General features: G+C 20.8%; 1 protein-coding gene across 1 annotated transcript; it reads right to left on the bottom strand.

The window, feature by feature from the left end:
- Window positions 1-405: 405 nt before the first annotated feature.
- Window positions 406-20,836, bottom strand: Hdc (histidine decarboxylase). Its single transcript, XM_089178548.1, is given in 16 exon segments — window positions 406-4,119; window positions 5,069-5,204; window positions 5,347-5,423; window positions 5,541-5,711; window positions 8,297-8,409; window positions 9,624-9,705; window positions 9,708-9,843; window positions 9,940-10,038; window positions 10,166-10,185; window positions 10,696-10,766; window positions 12,058-12,220; window positions 12,347-12,413; window positions 14,464-14,607; window positions 15,929-16,186; window positions 17,410-17,696; window positions 20,071-20,836. Coding segments are annotated over 16 exon segments (2,289 nt in total). The 5' UTR covers window positions 20,099-20,836; the 3' UTR covers window positions 406-3,682.
- Window positions 20,837-21,446: the final 610 nt, after the last annotated feature.

The following is a 21,446-nucleotide window of genomic DNA, read 5'->3' as shown; positions in this document are numbered from 1 at the left end:
TAATATTAATTAATATTATATTATATAATTAATTATATAATTATTATAATATTAATTAATAATATTATTTAATAATTAATTATATAATTTTTATAATATTAATTAATAATATTATTTAATAATATTAATTATATAATTATTAATATATATATATAAATTAATATAATATTTAATTATATATTATATTAATATTAAATATTAATATTAAATATTAATATAAATTTATAATATGTTAATAATTATATATTTATTAATAATAAATTATTATTATTTATATAATTTATAAAATCTATAAAATATAAGAAATAAAAACTATATATATATATATAATATATAATTTATAGAAATTAATAATTATATTTTATTGAATGACGTTTCTTCGTTTAAAAAAAAGAAAAAAAAACATTTAAACAAATAAAAAAGGGCTATTATTAATATTGAATTGCGATCAGAAATAAATACGTTAATAACAATATGTTTTTTAAATGTATTTTATAATGAACAACAACATTTTGTAATAACTGGCGAATATGTTCAATCAAATCAAATCAATTCAATCAATTAATCAATGTAAATTAATATATTATTATAAACAATTAATACGTAGAAATGAATAAATGTTAATTTTAGAATCTGGCCTCGCAGCCGATAAATATCCACGTTTAATTGTTAATTGTTCGATCATATGCATAATGAGATGTTATACAATAATAATATTATTGTCAAAAGTAAACACACACACACACACATTCACATATACAAAAATGTTCATTAGGTTATTCAATAAAACACTATTTCTAATGTTGCATTGTAAAAAAGAAAAAAAAAAAGGGAAAAACAGAAACAAAACCAAAAAATGAACTTATTAATAATAATTAATAATCTTTCTTTTAATTATTAATAATAATATTTTGTGTTTTTGTTGAATTTTTCTTCGACAAACAAAATGTGTATTAATTAAATTGTAAAAAAAAAAAAAAAAACTAATTATTATAAACTATTATTATTATTATTATTCTTACTTGGTAATGGAATTTTTTTCTAAATAATCGATTCGATAGAGAAAAAATTGTTGCAAAATGTTTTTTTTGAAAAGAAATGATGTATACAAAAAAAAAACAAAATAGAAAATATTAAATAAAAAAAAACAATAACATAGATATATATATATATATATACAAACACACATTCATGCTGTAGGATAGGATAGGTTAGTAAGAACGATTATAATTTATTAATAAAAATGAAATATTGTTAATTCTATATAAATTAATTTTGAAACCTTTATGATTTATATGCAATTATCAGATGTATCATTTTCATAATATAATTAAAATATTTTTTTAATATAATTGATATAACATAAATATAAATATAAATATAAATATAAATATAAATATAAATATAAATATAAATATAAATATATTCATTGTAGATCCAAGTGGTCAATATAATTAAAAAATAAAAAAGAAATAGAACAAAAAAATTAGATAAACAAGATAAACAATTAAATTTAAATGGAAAAATATCGAAAGATTGTTATGAAAAATAATCATTAAAAAAAAAATTTATACACACACATACACAAGAATATATATAAACACATATATATTTATCGTAAAATAAATTCAGGACGTTTAAAGACAATAATAAAGTTATTATCATAATAATAATATTATTGTTATTATTATTATTATTATTTATTATTATAATAATAAAGTTATTATTATATTTAAATTAGTTATTATTATATTTATATAGTTATTATATTAACATACCTGTTAAGAAAATTGTTCATTGATTTTAAAATAAATATTTGATACTTTTTTGAGCACAATTTTACAGGTTTTTAATCCAATACCGATGAATATTGTTTATAAATGAGGTATTTGTATTATTATGTATTATTATTATTATTATAAATATATGTCTACGTATCAGAAGATTTAAAAAAATAAAATTTTTTTTCCATTTATTATTTAATTAATATTTCAATGAAAATAAAATTTTATTTTAATATATTTTTTTTTTTAAACAATTTCAATTTACACGAATAAATATTTTTGTTAATTTTGGGAATATTTAAACACCTTACAATAATTATTTTCATTTGCATTATATGAAAAAAAAAACACAAGTTAGACGTGAAACCTTCAAATAAACAAGTTTCGAGAATACTTTATTATACAATATTATTATAATATTATTTGTACTATTAATTAGTAATGATTTATTTAATTATTAATTTAATTATAAAAATGCGCGCCTGTTCCTATGCAACCCGCCAGACACACTTTGAAAATGTTGCTTGCGAGAGACATCTACTGGGACAGAATTTTTTTCAAATCAAAACTGTTTATACACGTGTGTATGACGGGTTGCCTATATTTCGGGCAGAAAAAAAATTCCGTCCCGACAGATGACGCTCGCAAGCAACATTTTCAAAGTGTGTCTGGAGGGTTGCATTCTTACAGGCGCGCATTTTTATAATAATTACAAAGAAAGTAAATAATAAAATACTTTAAAAAATATTTGTAAATCAAATATTATTATAAATAATGATATAAAATTGAACTTTAATATTGTAATTCATTTGTGCATACTTTTAAGAATATTATTTAGTATTTTATATGAAATATAAATAAAAAATCATGTGTGCATTCAATAAACTAAGTTTCGAGAGAATAAAACGAATGCAGAGTATCAAGAGTAAGATAATTGTAGGATTGATTCATTTATTATAATGATTGAATTATTTATTTATATAATAATTGAAATATTATTAGGATATATGGAAAGAATTATAATAAATAAATCATTGAATACAGGCATTTAAATTGATTTATTGTTTGCAATGAATTAATTTTCGTTTGCATCTACGATTTATTTCGAACGATCGTCGTACATTTGTCGATTTTTTTTTAAAAACGACATAAACATTTCATTTTCAAGTTAGTTAGATAGATAAATAGATAGTTAGATAGATAGATAGATAGATAGATAGATAGATAGATAGATGGATAAATATAGATAGAGATAACTAGTTAGATTAAATTTGTAATTTTACCGGCTCAAGGGTAATACACGTGGCTCATTTAATTACATGTGTTGTTTTTTATTTTATTATTCGAACAATTCAATATTAAATAATGATAATTAAATAAATAATAAAAAAATAAAAAAACAAACATATATATATATATATATATAATTGATTTAAAAACTAATCATAGTAAGAATTTGTTAATATATTATTGTTCATACTATAATTGAATAATTTGAAAATTAATTGAACCTTGTTTATTGGTAAACCCTAGAGCCGGTGATTGCAAGGGTGAGTTCTTAAATAGTTTGATAGAATATCGAAATAAAAAAAAAAATAAAAATAAAAGAAAGAGAGAAAGAGAGATAGAGAATGAATGAGAGAAAGATAGAAAGTAATAAAAAAAAAATATATAAAAAACAAAAAATAATAAATAATCCCATAAGATGAGTTGAGATTTTCAATAATTGCAAAACTCGTAGGTGTTGTTTCTCAAAAAAAAAAAGAAGACTCAAACAATAAAAAAAAAAGAATAAAAAATTAATAAATAAAAAACACACAAAAACAAAAACAAAAAAGAGAAGAGAAATAAATTAATATAAAATAATAAATAATAATAATAATAATAATATTATAATTTTACTGACGTTTCAATGAATGACCACACTTTTGACAAAGTATGCCGTCCTTGTCATGATCGTTCTTATAATTGTCATCATCGTATTGTTGTTGTTTTTGTTGTTGTTGTTGTTTATCATCCTTGATAGTTTGATTCGATTTAATACGAGTCGTTAATAATTCACCACCTGTGTAAGGTCGATGACCAATCGCACCTATGGTTTCACTTCTAGGTATACCAACACCACTACCCTTTTCTCCGGATGACATACTTGATAAATTTTGACCTTGAATATCTTGTTGTTTGATAAATGAATCATTATTACTATTGGCTATAGCACATACTGAATGAACTTTGGCTATTTCGTTTTTTATTTTATTATTATCATCATCATCATCATTATCGTCATGAAATTCATCAGATTCCGAACGTTCCATCGTATTTTCTCGAGATATCTCTGAAATAAAAATAAATGTTTTTTTTTTTTTTTTTTTTTTTTTTTCATAGATGTTAGAACAAATTGCAAAGTATAAAATAAAATTGAAAGATCAAAGATTTTTATGTTGTGTTAGATGTAATTCTTTGAATAATTTTGAATGAATTGTTTATATTAGGGATGGAATTATTTTGTTATTAGTATGGTTGTGTGTGTGTGTGTTTTTTTTATTGTAATTGATTTTTTGTATAAGAAAATATATATAAATATATAATAAATAAATAATAAATATATATATTATAAATATAAAATATATATTAAATAATCAATTGTTTTTTATTATTTAAATATATAATTAATATAGTATTATATAAATTTATATATATATATATATATATATATATATATATATATATATATATATATATATATATATATATATATAACATTATAAATTTTTGTAATATTTATAAAATATTGTAATAAAATATATGAATTTATAATAATATTATTATAACATATATAAAATTTATATTTTATATGTATTATAAATATTGAAATATTTAAAAAATTATATATATATATATATATATTATTATATTGTTATAAATTTTTGTAATATTTATAAAATATCGTAATAAAATATATAAAATTATAATAATAATATAATAACATATATAAAATTTGTATTATATGTATTATAATAAATATTATATTATATTTAATATATATATATATATATATATAATATAATATTAAATATACATTTACTAATAATTTAAGTTTTTTTTGTTTCTTATAGATTATTATATTGTTAAAACAATTAATAAACAAAAGAACATTATATTATTCGTAATTATATTGACAAACATATATGTATATGAAACTTTTATCAAATGCATATATGCGTTCATAGTATTCAAAGATTTTTAATGAAATCTCATGGTTGATGTTAAAAAATGAAATTTACCGTTGTAAGTAGAATAATCATCGTCATTTTTATCGATGCTTAATGTTGATTCGAAATGTGTCATACTGTCATCGTCCTCTTTCATTTGTGGAAGCTCATTTGATGTTTCTGTTAATCTTCCGCAACATACGTAACCCTTGTTTCATAAATTATTATTTATTTAAATATATATCTGTACGTTTTATATTATCATACATGTACAACAAGTCAATTATTCTTTATATCGATATGATAAAAAAAAAAAAAAAAAAATGACAAAAGAAATGATTTCAAATTACCTGTACGAGATCCATGCGTGAATCTAAAGAAAATTGTTTACCGGACATTAGAATACCACGAATTCTACGTCTCATTGCTGCAAATAATACTTAAACGAGTTAACAATATAATTTGATAATTGTAAAATGTGAAAAAGAGTTGTAATAATTATTGAAAGAAAAATAATATATATATATATATATATATAAATTACCTGGACTATCTTTAGCTTCGACGCGTAATTGTCCGAAATTTTTCATACACTCGTCGAATACATCGGTTGCATCGTAAATTGCTGCAAAACTGCCATTAACTATTTTAGGTGACATAGGTGAATTGGCTAATAACAAACTCGAACCAAAATTTTCATTCTTCTCGCGAGTATCTGAAAAAAAAAATATATATATATGTATATATATTTAAATCAATAATTATTTATTAGTGTAGACAAGATAATAACAAATGATTCGTCGTGTTTAATAAAATAGTTTTATTTCATACAAGAAAATGTTCATTAACAAAAAAAAAGTACCGAATATTATATAATATATTATACAAATATTTAATATATAATAAATAATAATAATAATAATAATAATTATATAATTAATTATGTAATATATAAATTTTTTTTATTATTATTTTATATATATAATTTATATTAAACTAATAATATAATTAATAATAATATTATATATTAAATTTTTTAATAAATAATATATTATTATTATTATTATTATTATTATTATTATTATTATTATATGAAAAAATAAAAAAAAATAAAATAAAACGAAGAAAACTTAGATGCAAAGTTTTTTGATGCAAATTCTGATGGAAAATTCTGATGCAACTGTAATGCAACTCTAATGCAACTTTAATGCAATTATAATGCAAAAATCTGATGAATCATTTGTAATTAATCCTGGGAGGGAGGGAGGGAGGGGGTGAATAAATAAGGGTAGCGGGTAGACTATATTTTCATGATTTCAAAATGAAAATAAGTTTACTTCAGGGATGCGCCCCTGCCCACGCGAGCCATGATTTTTTCTTATTTTCAAACAAAAAATTAGGAAAAGTCATGTCCTAACCTTGAATCCTATCCACAAATCCTAAACCATAAACCATAAACCATAAACCATAAACCATAAATATCATCCCTTCTATCATCATTTTCTATCCAATCCTTATATACACACACACATACACAAATTAACACACCTGACTTATTAACTTATTAATTTTAATACAAACCCTGTATCACCCCCTCCACCCAACCCCACCCACTTATTATCAAATTAAATTTTAATATTAAAAAAAAAATACAATTGCAAAATATTCAAGGAAACTGATTTATGATGACGATGACGAAGATGATGATGATAATGATGATGAGTATGATATGTGTATGTTTGTTTGTGTACAAATTAGAAATATTATTGAAAAATCAAAAAAAAAAAAACAAAAAGTAGGAATAAAATAGGAAAAGAAAGATAGGAAAAATGTAAAAACAATTTAATAGATAACAAAAGGTAAAAAAGAAGAATAATAATAAAATAATAAATAGTATTGTGAAGGAAGAATATATAATTTATTAATTGTTTTCAAATTTGTTAATGTAAGAAATAAGATAACTAATAATAATAGTAATAATACTAATAATAATAATAATAATAAGAATAAGTAAGTAATATTTAATTAGGGAAGATAAAACAATGAAAAAAAAAATCAAAAGTAAAGATAATAATGTGCTAATATAAAATATAAAATATATGTATATATATATATATATATATATATATATATATATATATATATATTTATACCATATATATGTATACCATATATATATAATATATTATATATACCACTGACTTCATAAAACATATATAATCCTAATATTGTTCGTTCAATTTATTATTATTATAGTTTATTCGAAAAAGTGTCATGAGTTTAGTATTCTTTTTTATTTATTTATTTATTTTATTTTATTTTTTTTTTTTCACTTTACTTCTCATTGAAAAAATATATTCTATATATATATATATATATATATATATATCTATTTTCAATTGAATCTAATATATTAATTTTTCAAACGACAACACCTAAACACTTTGTTTCTATAATTCATGTTAACACGTTGAGCGTGTTTTGGATGCCAATGCCCAATTTTAAGGAAATCCCCGGTCAGGCCACGTGTGTCACTTAGAAGAAGGGCTAATATTGTAAGCCGATTGTTTCTTATCGTAATAGAAGATGATTTACGTTTAGAACGAAATGCCTATAACAGGGGTCGGCAACCTTTTCAATCGGAAGAGCCATAAATTACAATTTACAAAATTTCAAAATTTTTAAACAACCACAAAACTTTTTCTTCCTTGCCAACAATAAATAGTATTAATAACTAATAGTATTAATAAATAAAGTTTTTTGATAAAAAAAAAAAACCTATTCCTCATTAATCGATTTAGAACGACTTTAAATTCTTTTAACTAAAGAGCCGCAACTTCACATCCAAAGAGCCGCAACTTCACATCCAAAGAGCCGCATGTTCACATCCAAAGAACCGCATGTGGCTCGCGAGCCGCAGGTTGCCGACTCCTGGCCTATAGGCATTCATTCAACACGTTTTTTGTATTGAATTTTTCAAAGATATTTTTTTCAATAAATTGTCTGTAATTCCATAAAACAATGTAAATTTGATAGTGTTATGTATCATGTTATGTACTGTCAGTCAGCGATGACTGACGTGGCCTAAACGGAAAGTTTATTGTCAGCCACTAATGACTGACGTGGCGCTCAACGTGTTAATACGTAATCTGTTTCTTTTTTCTTTTTCTTTTTCTTTTTTTTTTTTTTTTTTTTTGACTATTTTATAATATAACTAAAGTAAATAAAATCTCCAAAATATGTTGGGAAGAATTATCGATCATGCGGATTGCACCTGTCTAAGATCTTCCTGTGATTTACCTGCCAATGGTACTCTTACTCTTACTGGCGAATCCTTATTGTCACCTAATAATATTTCATTAGCCGTATTTCGTATTTCTGCCCAATCCTTCAATATATCCTCGTTGGTTGTACTAAAAAAAAAAAAAAAAAAATAAATAAATAAATAAAAAAAAAAATAAAAAAAAAAGTAAAAACAAAATCAATAATTAGATTAATAAAATTCTATAAATTTCTAATTAATATAACAAAAACAAACCAAGATATTAGGGTTGAATCAAAAAATGTTCGTGCATTTTATTATATTTGTTTTATTTTATTTTATTTATTTATTATTATTTTTTTTTTATATTTCAAAAGTCAATAAAAATTACTTTATGTATGTGCATGTGAGATTATTATAGTAATTTAATTATTTCAATTTTTATAAGCTCGAACATTTCTGGGTTTAATTTAGTCTGTTCTAATCTAATCTAATAAATAAGTACATAAATAAATAAAAAAATAAATGAGTGTTTATTTTATTTTATTTATTTATTATTTTTTGTTTTTTTTTTTTATATTTTAAATGTCAATATAAAAATTTACTTCATTTGTGTGCATGTGACATTATTATAATAATTTAATTATTGCACGCAAATTGTTAGGTTTAATCTAATCTAATCTAATCTAATCTAATCTAATAAATAAATAAATAAATAAATAAATAAATAAATAAATAAATAAATGAGAGTTTATTTTATTTTATTTATTTATTATTTTTTGTTTTTTTTTTTTATATTTTAAATGTCAATAAAAATTACTTCATTTGTGTGCATGTGACATTATTATAATAATTTAATTATTGCACGCAAATTGTTAGGTTTAATCTAATCTAATCTAATCTAATTTAATCTAATCTAATAAATAAATAAATAAATAAATAAATAAATAAAAAAATAAGTGTTTATTTAATTTTATTTATTTATTATTTTTTGTTCTTTTTTATTTTAAATGTCAATAAAAATTACTTCATTTGTGTGCATGTGACATTATTATAATAATTTAATTATTGCACGCAAATTGTTAGGTTTAATCTAATCTAATCTAATCTAATTTAATCTAATCTAATAAATAAATAAATAAATAAATAAATAAATAAATAAAAAAATAAGTGTTTATTTAATTTTATTTATTTATTATTTTTTGTTCTTTTTTATTTTAAATGTCAATAAAAATTTACTTCATTTGTGTGCATGAGCGAGATTATTTTATAATTATTATATTAATTACAATAAAAGCACGAAAATTCTTTGGGTTCAATCAAATCTAATAAATAAATAAATAAATAAATAAATGAACAACTTACTTGGTAGAAGTTACGCTAAATCTGATGACGTATTTTCCATGTAAAGCAGCTGGTACGCAATGTACTCGTCCACGTGAATTGATTTTTTTAATAATCTTTCAGTAGAATTGTTTTCACCACGTAAACGGAATACAACCAAACCTAAATGTCTCGTAGCAGGTATTTCAAAACGTGGATCTGCCAATACCAATGCTTCAAACTTTTGTGCCAATCTTACGCCCTACATTATTATAACAATATGTTTTATCAATTCTATTATTATTATTATTATTATTTTAATCAGACTATTTTTATATTTAATTTATATTCTTTTTACCTCGCGTATGTGCCTTTGAAGTCCACTTATACCAAAATTCCTGATTACGAACCAAAGTTTCAATGCACGAAATCTCTTCGACAATGGTAATTGCCAATGCTAAAAATAATTATTGGACAAAAAAAAAACAAAAAAAAAAAAAAGAAAGAAAAAATATGAATACATGAATAATTAAGATTATAATATTTTATATTAATTATATATTGTCATAAATTTGTATACTAACCATAAAATCAATAGCGAGTCCTACGAAAATGGCAAATGTTAATTTGTTGTGTACATAAATATATATATAATAAAAAATAAAAAAAATATATATATATATATATATATATATATATATATATATATATATATATATAAGATAATATAAAATATATAACAATATTATAAATAAATAATAATAATATTATAATATTATTATTATAATTTACATTATATAATATTATATTATATATATATAATTAATTAATTATAATATTATAAATTATATTAATATAATATTTTAAATAAATTAATACTATAATATATTATATAATATTTTATATATATATATATAAATATATTATATATTTTATTTTATAATATATATATTTTATAATTTATATATAATATATTTATTATTATTATTAATATATTATATTTTATAATTATTATTATAAAATAATAATTATATAATATAATATAATTTATATATATATGTAAAATAAAACATTGATAAAATCATAGATAAAATTATTAATTTACAATTCTTACCAGAATTTTCGTGTTTTAAGTATAATGGATCAACGTTAAATGTTCTGTGCAATGCTTGGCTACTTTTTACCCTGTAAAAATAAAAAATAAAAATTAAGAAAAAAAAAAAAGAAGAAGAAATGTTAAAACGCATAATTTAACCGATTCGTATTATTTAAAAACTATAACAATTTCATGTGGTTTGATCGACTTTAAAATACGATTGAAATATCATCGGGGGATGAAGGTTTATAGATTTGTTCACAATCCACGATGTAAAACTAGAAAATCGTTGTTGGAATTCTTAAAGGCGGATATTGCGGAAAGAATGAAGGAGAAATAGAAAAAAAAAATAAAAAAGAAAAGAAAAGAAATGAAATGAAAAAAAAAAGGAGGCCTAGTTTCCGCAATAAAATCTACGAGAGAATAGAACAAAAAAAAAAAAAAAGAAAAGTAAAGAAAAGAGAGAGAAAAGTTACAAGAAGAAATTGTGAAAATTGATTAATTTTTTTTTTATAAATTTTTAAAAGATAATTTGTTTCTTTTAATTTTCATTCTATTTTTTTTTTTTTTTAAATTTGTTTTCTTCTATGTTTTATTAATTTTAATGTCGATTATTAATTCAATGAAATTAAAACCACCAATTGAAAAAAAATTAAACTACAATTTTCAATTTATTTAATTGAAATTAATTAATTATTAACTAAATTGTATTTAATTGCTTTTTTTTTTAATCTTTAAACGACATTTTGTTCATTTTAATTTCTATTCTTCTTTTCTTTATTTTCTTTTTCTATTTTTTATTAAATAATGTCGAATATTAATTCAATAAAATAAAAACCAATTGAAAAAAAAATTAAACTACAATTTCCAATTAATTTAATTAAAATTAATTAATTATTAACTACATTGTATTTAATTGCTTTTTTTTTTTTTAAATCTTTAAACGACATTTTGTTCATTTTAATTTTTATTCTTCTTTTTTTTATTTTCTTTTTCTATTTTTTTATTAAATAATGTCGAATATTAATTCAATAGAATAAAAACCAATTGAAAAAAAAATTAAACTACAATTTCCAATTTATTTAATTAAAATTAATTAATTAATAACTAAATTGTATTTAATTGTTTTTTTTTAAATCTTTAAACGACATTTTGTTCATTTTAATTTTTATTCTTCTTTTTTTATTTTCTTTTTCTATTTTTTATTAAATAATGTCGAATATTAATTCAATAAAATAAAAACCAATTGAAAAAAAAAATTCAACACAATGTTCAATTCATTTAAAATTACATGAAGCATTTAATTTTAAATATATATAATGAATTTTTATTTAATTAATTATATTTATATAATAAAACAAATAAAAATATATGTCTTACCACATAGCAGTACAATCAAAATGAACCATCAACCATTTGCTTGGATTGAATGCAAAAGAATCGGCATATTCGATTCCTTGAAGCCAACCACGAAATTCAGGACAAACAAATGCACTTCCAGCGTATGCAGCATCGATGTGCAACCATAAACCATTTTTCATGCCTATAACAAATCGATCAAACAATTCGATCATAGATTAATTAATTAGATTAATTATTTAATTAATTAATAATACATACATTGTAAATTCAATTTCTTTTTTTTTTCACAATATTTCAAATTACTCACATATCGGACCAATTTCCATGAGATTATCGAAAGAACATGCACCTGTTGTACCCAAAGTTGCACATACCTGTGATCAGTTGATAAATATACAAATATTATATTATTATTATAATATAATATTATATCTACGTAATTAAATAAAAAAATAATTATTCATATAAAATAAAATAATTATTCAACAGGTAGTATAATAATAATAATTTAAATTATATTTTAATACGAACACATACATATATAAATATATATATTAAATAATTTATATTATAGGATATAATATATTTTTTATATAATTTAATATATTATTTTATAATTCTATAATTTAATATATTTTATATATAAAAATATATTTTTATTATTTTATTTTATTATTTATTATATATTATTATTTTATTATTTACTTTATATTTTTATTATTTTATTTTATTATTTTATATATATATATATATATATATATATATATATATATATATATATAAAATTAAATTTTTTATATATAAAATATAAATTATAAATTATATATAAATAAATATATTAAATTATAAAATTATTTAAATAAAATATTAAATTAAAATATTAAATTATATAATATTATTTTGTAATATAATAATATTATATTTAATATTAAAAATATTATTATATTTAAAATTTCAATTGATATTACGAACGCATTAAATAAATAATAATTAATTTTTAAATTTAAATACTATAACATTCATACATATATTTATATATGGAAAACAATTTAATTATTTAATTTTCATTTAAGATAAAAAAATGCATACTATTTGTTTTTATCATTTTAATGATACAAATGATTTTTAATATGTTGCACGAAATATTTGCAATGATATTTTTGCAATATCATCATTAAATTTCAATTTGTTTGAAATAAAGGGTAATTCGAGTAAAAACTCGAACTAAGAAAAGATAATCGGATGGTGTTTGCCCTAAGGGACCAATTAGTGAAACGTCAATCTGAATTGGAGTCTACTGTCTGACTATAGCAACGATATGACTACTTAAACTTTGGAAAAGGTTAATTGGCAACTATCAGTGATTTGTCTTATATCGTGTACCGTAACTACTTACAATTTTTCTTTATAATTTTTTTTCCAAATCTCTTTTATTTCCTCCTTCACCCCTCTTACCCTTTGTATTTTTCATCAATTTTATTTATTTTTTTTTTTTTACGATAAATACGAAACACAATATGCAACATTGTTAGTGGCATCGGGAAGACCAGGATTTTATTTTTTTTATTAGAAAATAGATATTTTCGATACATGTGTCAAAGTGAGGCATTCAAGGGCTTAAAAATTGAAACATGAGCCAAAGAAACGGCGCGTTTACAACAGGGCCGAGTACGCAGATTAGGCCCCCACGAGCGGTTAGGCGAATGGTGGTAAGATTACTCGGTTTCATCGTAAACGCCTTGTTTCTTCTGGCGAGTGTCTTAATTAAGCCCAGTGAATGCCTCAGTTAGGACATATTTATCGAACAATATTTTTTGTAACGAGTGCTTTCAAAGTTCAATAGAGAGAAATTATTCATTTACAAAGAAATGTTGTCATTAGCTTAACTATATTAGTTATCACTTAGTTGTATTTTGGTCGAAATTTTGCCGGTAATAAATCATGTGTAACATTTTTAGCAGCAGATACTAGGTCTGCAGGCGTACAAGGTCTCGTTAATTCATTCATTGTTCACGTAGATTTTTAACAAGTTTTTTTTTTTATTTTAATTAAAGTGATAGATAATTTTCATTCCCGCACGGTCAATCAGTTGGAAAGTACTACTTTCTCGCACGCTACTATAGTAACAATCATAGTTATTACATAGTTACCAAAATTTTTATTCCCGCACGGTCAATCGGTTGGAAAGTATTACTTTCCCGCACGCTACTATAGTAATAACCATAGTTACTAGATAGTTACCACCATCACGAGAATACGCGACTTTACGGTTGTTAGGAAAGGCTACAAAATTGAACTTTGAAAGCAGGAGTTACAAAAATGTAAAAGTTTTTCAATTTCTTTTTGTTTGCTTTTTGTTTTTTGTTTGTTTGTTGTTGTTGGTTGTTGTATTAAAATAAATGTATGGAAAAATTAAATACTTACGAAAAATGGTAGTAAACCATCAGCACGGTCACGGGCCAATGCTTCTTCAAGTGCTTCACCTCTCATGCTGAATTCCTCATCAGATTCGATGTATCGCATTTTTACCAATCCAATAAGTCCGGCTTTTTCTACGCTTGAGTGTGCCTTTTTTTACATAATAAATAAATAAATAAATAAATAAAATATTACAATGGTATTATTAAAAAAAGTACATTTGAATAACAACATTGTTTTCTTCGTTTGTATTCTATAATAATGTTCATTATTATTTGCAATAATATGTTAGTAAAAGAAATAATAAATAAAACCCATTCTATAATAAAAATAAATAATATAACCCATACTATAAAAAAAAATAAATAATAAAACATTTTTTATAATACATATAAATAAATAAAACCCATTCTATAATAATGGTTATTATTATTTGTAATAATTTGTTAGTAAAAGAAATATTAAATCAAATCCTTTCTATAATAAAAATAAATAATATAATCCACACTAGAATAAAAATAAATAATAAAACCCTTTTTATAATAAAAATAAATAAATAAAACCAATTCTTTAATAATGTTAATTATTATTTGTAATAATGTGTTAGTAAAAGAAATATTAAATAAAACTCATGCTATAATAAAAATTAATAATAAAACCCACATTCAATAATAAAAATAAATAATAAAATCCATAATATAATAAAAATAAATAATAAAGCCCATACTATAATAAAAATAAATAATAAAACCAACATTCCATAATAAAAATAAATAAATAAAACTAATTCTATAATAATGTTAATTATTATTTAAAATAATGTGTTAGTAAAAGAAATATTAAATCAAATCCTTTCTATAATAAAAATAAATAATATAACCCACACTATAATAAAAATAAATAATAAAACCCTTTTTACAATAAAAATAAATAAATGAAACCCATTCTATAATAATGTTAATTATTATTTATAATAATGTGTTAGTAAAAGAAATATTAAATAAAACCCATGCTATAATAAAAATTAATAATAAAACCCACATTGCATAATAAAAATAAATAATAAAATCCATAATATAATAAAAATAAATAATAAAACCCACATTCCATAATAAAAATAAATAAATAAAACCAATTCTATAATAATGTTAATTATTATTTAAAATAATGTGTTAGTAAAAGAAATATTAAATAAAATCCTTTCTATAATAAAAATAAATAATATAACCCATACTATAAAAGAAATAAATAATAAAACCCTTTTTATAATAAAAATAAATAAATAAAACCCATTCTATAATAATGTTAATTATTATTTGTAATAATTTGTTAGTAAAAGAAATAATAAATAAATAATAAAAAAAAAAATAAAATCCCACGCATTTGAAGATAATAATTGTTTATGAAAGTATGACGAGGAAATTGGAAGAAAAAAAAGAAAAGAAAAATAAATTGAAAGATAGAAAAAAACCTGATCAGAACAATATGCGACGAGACGTGAATTGATATCAGCTGCACTACGATTAGGTTCACTTTCTTGAACATCTCTGATAGCACGAGTTCTTGCTGCGAGTAAAGAAACAAGGGTTGAATCCGATGCTGTTGTTTGAATGACACCACCACCATCGTTTACACCAGGCCTATGTAAAAATTGTTCAGGCAAACCAATCATTTTAGCTAACCAATTCATCACGATCATTTCCAATTCTGTACAAACTGGACTGGACGCCTGTAAATTAAATTCAATTATAAAATAAAACTCTTTAACACGTTCAGTGGCAAGCTCTTTTTTTACCAGACTTGTCATTCAGGCCATTTAATTTTGCTTTTACAAAATTCAACCAATTTAATTATTAATCATCAATATAATTTTAATAATTATTTATTACAATAATTAATATGTATATATTAAATGTTATTTTAATAATTATATTAATATTATATAAATTAATATTGAAATTATAATTGATATTATAATTATTAATAATATTAAATTAATATTAAAATTATATATAATATTATAATTATTAATATAATTATTAAAATTAATATTAAAATTATAATTAATATTATAATTATTAATAATATTAAATTAATATTAAAATTATATATAATATTATAATTATTGATAATATTAAAATTAATATTAAAATTATAATTAATATTATAATTATTAATAATATTAAATTAATATTAAAACTATATATAATATTATAATTATTAATAATATTAAAATTAATATTGAAATTATAATTAATATTATAATAATTAATAATATTAAATTAATATTAAAATTAGAATTAATATTATAATTATTAATAATATTAAATTAATATTAAAACTATATATAATATTATAATTATTGATAATATTAAAATTAATATTAAAATTATAATTAATATTATAATTATTAATAATATTAAATTAATATTAAAACTATATATAATATTATAATTATTAATAATATTAAAATTAATATTGAAATTATAATTAATATTATAATTATTAATAATATTAAATTAATATTAAAATTATATATAATATTATAATTATTAATAATATTAAAATTAATATTAAAACTATAATATAATTAATATTATATATAAATGTTATTTTAATAATTATTTATTACAATAATTAATAATTGTAAATATAACAATTGAACAAACTTATGTGCTCTGTTCTATATTCCATTTTGTATATTTTAATAGGAATATTTTTTTTTTGTACAAAATTCAATATGTTATAAAAATATATTTTCAATGTATAAAATGTTAAGTGTACCAGCGGTGATACAACATGGCCTGAAAAACAAGTTTAACGTGTACCACCGGTGGTACACGTGGCACGGAACGTGTTCAATTTGATCTGTTGTTAAATGAAGAGCAGAAGAGAAGAAAAAAAAAGAACAAAAATGATAAACATAATTTATCTTGTTTTTATTTTTCTTACCCAAGTAAATCCAAGACAATTGATGGCATCTGCCAACATGTCACCCAACAAACTAGCTGGTGAATTAAGTGCAGGAAAATAAGCGTGCATATGTGGACTTTGCCAATGAGTAACACCCGGCATGATACATCTTTCTATATCGGCAAAAATATCATCCCATGGTTCACCATCCAATGGTGCCGATGTTGGTAATGCGTTTCTCAAATAACCAGGTGATACTGACGGATATACACGTCTCGAACGAATATTTTTAAAATAATCGGCAATGTAATCCACCATTTCTTTTCCTATTTTAAACAAAACAAAAATAAATTAAAATAAAATAAAATAAAATAAATCAGAAGTAGAAGTAGTAGTAGAAGTAGAAGAAGAAGAAGAAAATCATTGGAAAATAAAAAAAAAAATGTAAACAAACCACCATTATAAAATTTATTTGAAACTAACGTTCAAGTTGTGTAGGATCGTTGATTGAATAGAAAAACAAAAACAAAAAAGAAATATCCTTAAGAGAAAAAGGGTGAAAGGGTTGAGGAGAAGAAGGGATTCATTCGATTGACTTTAAAACACGAAGTGTTAACATTTGATGACAAATATTTGTAGATACTAGACAAAATAGACAAAATCTAAACACTCATTTTCTTTGATTGTTTTTTGGTGTCTTCCATTAACAAACCTTTTTCTTTTCTATTCTTTTCTATTCTCTTCTTTTCTTTTCTTTTCTTTTCTTTTCATTGAATGAACCTTACTGAAGAATGTAATACCCTTTAAATACGTCGAACATCATTTATATAAATAAGTAAATTAAAAAAAAATAAAAAAGAAACAATAAAATGTCTAGGTGTAAAAAAACTACGAAGTTGAATAGTTGATAAATTTGAAGGTTTCATTTTAAAATATAAATTTTGATAAAAAAAACTACGATTGTTTTATTTATATTAGTAATAATATATAATAATAATTTAATTATAAATTTATAAAAATTATATTTATATATTAAATTAATATTAAATGTTTAATATTTAAATAATAAATATAATGATTTAAATTATAAAAATAATAAATTTATTATTTAAATTATAATAAATTTAATATTTAAATTATAAATAAATTTATATTTATTTTATTTAATATTCAAATTATAATTTTATTATTAAAAATATATTCCTATTTATAATATTAACATTATAAATATTAATATATGTATTATTTAATAATTATATATTTATTATTATATTGTGACTTTTATTTTTTATTATTATTATAATATAATATAATAAATAAATAAATAAATAAATAAATAATAATTTATATATAAATTTATATCTACCATATAAAATACCATAAAGTACCATGCACGTTAGTGTAGTAAATAAACAAACAAACAAAAATCAAGTACTCTTAAAAGAAATTTATAAAATAAATAAAAGATTTCATTGCGTCTCAATTTGGAAAACCCTTTTTTTAAACCGTAAACATTTGAATTTATTTATTTAACATAAATTATATTATTGTTCGTAGTTTTATTAGAGACAATATCAGTCAGAATCAGAATCAAAGTCACAGTCAGTCAATCAGAGTCATGTTAAACCCCATAAAATCTTGTCGTAAAGGTGTTTACTCGTATCTATGTTTATTCTTATCGATGTTAGTATTTAGTATCCCTTTTTCCCTTCATTCTTCCTACCCCCTTACCACCCCTTAACATCCGTTTACGTATATAAATGAGGATAGGAAGGATATTGTTTTACTTTGTCGAATAAATTTTACGATTTAGGTTGATTCCAGGGATTTTATTCGTTTCATCGATGTCCCATTCGTTTCATCGATGTTTCATTCGTTTCATTGATGTCTCATTTGTTTCCTTAAACGTGTAAATAAAAAAAAATAAAAAAAATAACATGGAAAGGGTAGAGGGTGAAAAGAGAATCATATGGTTTCTCATAAAGTTAAAATGTCGAATAGAAAATCCTTTGATCGTTTGCAATGGTTGGTAATCTTTTTTTTTTTGTTTTTTGTTTTATCTTTTACAGTTAAAAATTATTCTCGTGAGAATAAATTATTTGTAAGTAAAAAAAAAAACAAAAAAAAAAAAAAAGAAAGAAATGTTTATGGGGATGTGTTTCAAGTGAAAAATGAAGCTTTTAAAAAAACAAATTTATAAATGATGTCATGGTGGTTGGTTAGATAAATTAAATAAAAAAAAAAATAAAAAAAATACAAATCAAAGTATCTCGAATATCTCGAGTATCTCGAGATACATTTATTAAAAAATACTTTGATTAAAGATTAGAAATGATTGAAGTTTTTCGTAGAAAATTATTCACTCACATTGTTCACGTAAAATTTCAATTTTGTTATTTGTTTATTCTTTTTTAAATTATTGTTAAATAAATTTATTTATTTATTTATTTATTTCTCTCTTTTTTTTTTTTTAAACTGGATCTCTAGTAATTTTTTTAGGGACTAGAAATGAATGAAGTTTTACGTCAAAATTATTCACTCACATTGTTCACGTAAAATTTTCAATTTTGTTGTTTGTTTATTCTTGTTTAAATTAACCTTCCCTCTTTTTCCAAAGTTGCATACAATTATAATTGTTATATTATTTTTAATATAAAAAAATGAAAGAGAGAAAGAACAAAATATTGTAATTGTACTCACCATGTTTGCGATATTCTTCGAAATTCATTTTGGTTGCTTCTTTGTCTTCTTTTTTGTTTTTTTTTTTGGAGAAACTAGTAACTTAATTTTTTTATAAAGTTGAACAAATCTTCAATGATAATTTTGCGTTCGTCAATAATTAAATATTCTTCTTCTTCGATCTGGTGGTTTAATTTTTCCTTCGTTGATCGAATTTCACTCGTTCAGCAAGCTCAACCCTATGGAATCAACAGGGATTGATGGATAAAACAAACAGCAGGTATTATTCACCTTTTCTTTTTTTAAAGATTCACGAATCAATATTCGATTTTTTATTTTTTTTTTTTTTGTAAATCGGTGTTGGTCTCACAACAACCAGATTTCGAAATTACGATGTACCCGTTTCACGCACATGTGGCCTTTTTTGTTTTATTGTTTTATTATTCAATTACGTTTATTATTTATATTATTATTATTATTATTATTTTATTTATTTCACCCTCTATCTTTCCTTCAATTTTTAAGTTTTTTTTTTCACATAGGACAAAACACAAAATAAACGAATACGAAAAAAAAAAGAAACTTTAAACAAACATTGTTTCAACAAAAAGTTGGAATCAAAAAATCCAGAAAATCCAGAAAAACAATTTAATAAATATAATGATATTTAATTAAAAAAAATCATTATTTAATAAAAAAAATCAGCGAGACGATTTAAAATGTTCCCCGAATACATGGAAGAAACAACAACAACAAGAGCCAAAAAATAAAATACAAAAAAAATGAAAACATAAGAGCAAACACGTTAATAAATTGAAACAACGTTGACGCGTTCAAACTTTTGACGATTGTAGATGAGTAGAAAAACGAAGTAAAGAGAATTTAGTAGTGCGTTATAATGCTGAAATATTTGTAAGGATTCATCCAATCATCGATCGGGTGCTGTGTCACATGGCACCACCCCCACACAAGCTGGCCGAGCTTATTAGGGTAGTGTGACAAGGCTCGTAACGTCCTAGAACCAAACTGCCCCCTTTCATTCACTCCTACGTCACCTCTCTTCTTCTTCTTCTTCTTCTTCTTCTTATCCCAACCCTTACCAACTATCACCTTTACTAACTAACCAACCCTATCCTCACATCTCCCTTACCACCCTCACCCTCACGAATCCACTCAAACATTTTACTACGAACAAACTTATACGAATTCATTCCTATGAAATTATTTCATCTTAATCGTTATATATATATATTTTTTTTATTCTTTTTTTTTTTTTTTAAGATTGTTGAAGTATTTTTTTTGATAAAAAAAATATAACAACAATAACTGTTGTTTTATTATTATTTTTTTAATTATTTTTGTTTTGGTTACATTGTCGAAGTATTTTAATTGATAAA

This window comes from Polistes dominula, unplaced genomic scaffold (genome assembly GCF_049000335.1).
Source record: "Polistes dominula isolate Pdom_NZ unplaced genomic scaffold, Pdom_raw_medaka contig_11, whole genome shotgun sequence".
In the NCBI taxonomy this organism is placed as follows: domain Eukaryota; kingdom Metazoa; phylum Arthropoda; class Insecta; order Hymenoptera; family Vespidae; genus Polistes; species Polistes dominula.
This window is presented reverse-complemented; position numbering and strand designations above follow the sequence as displayed.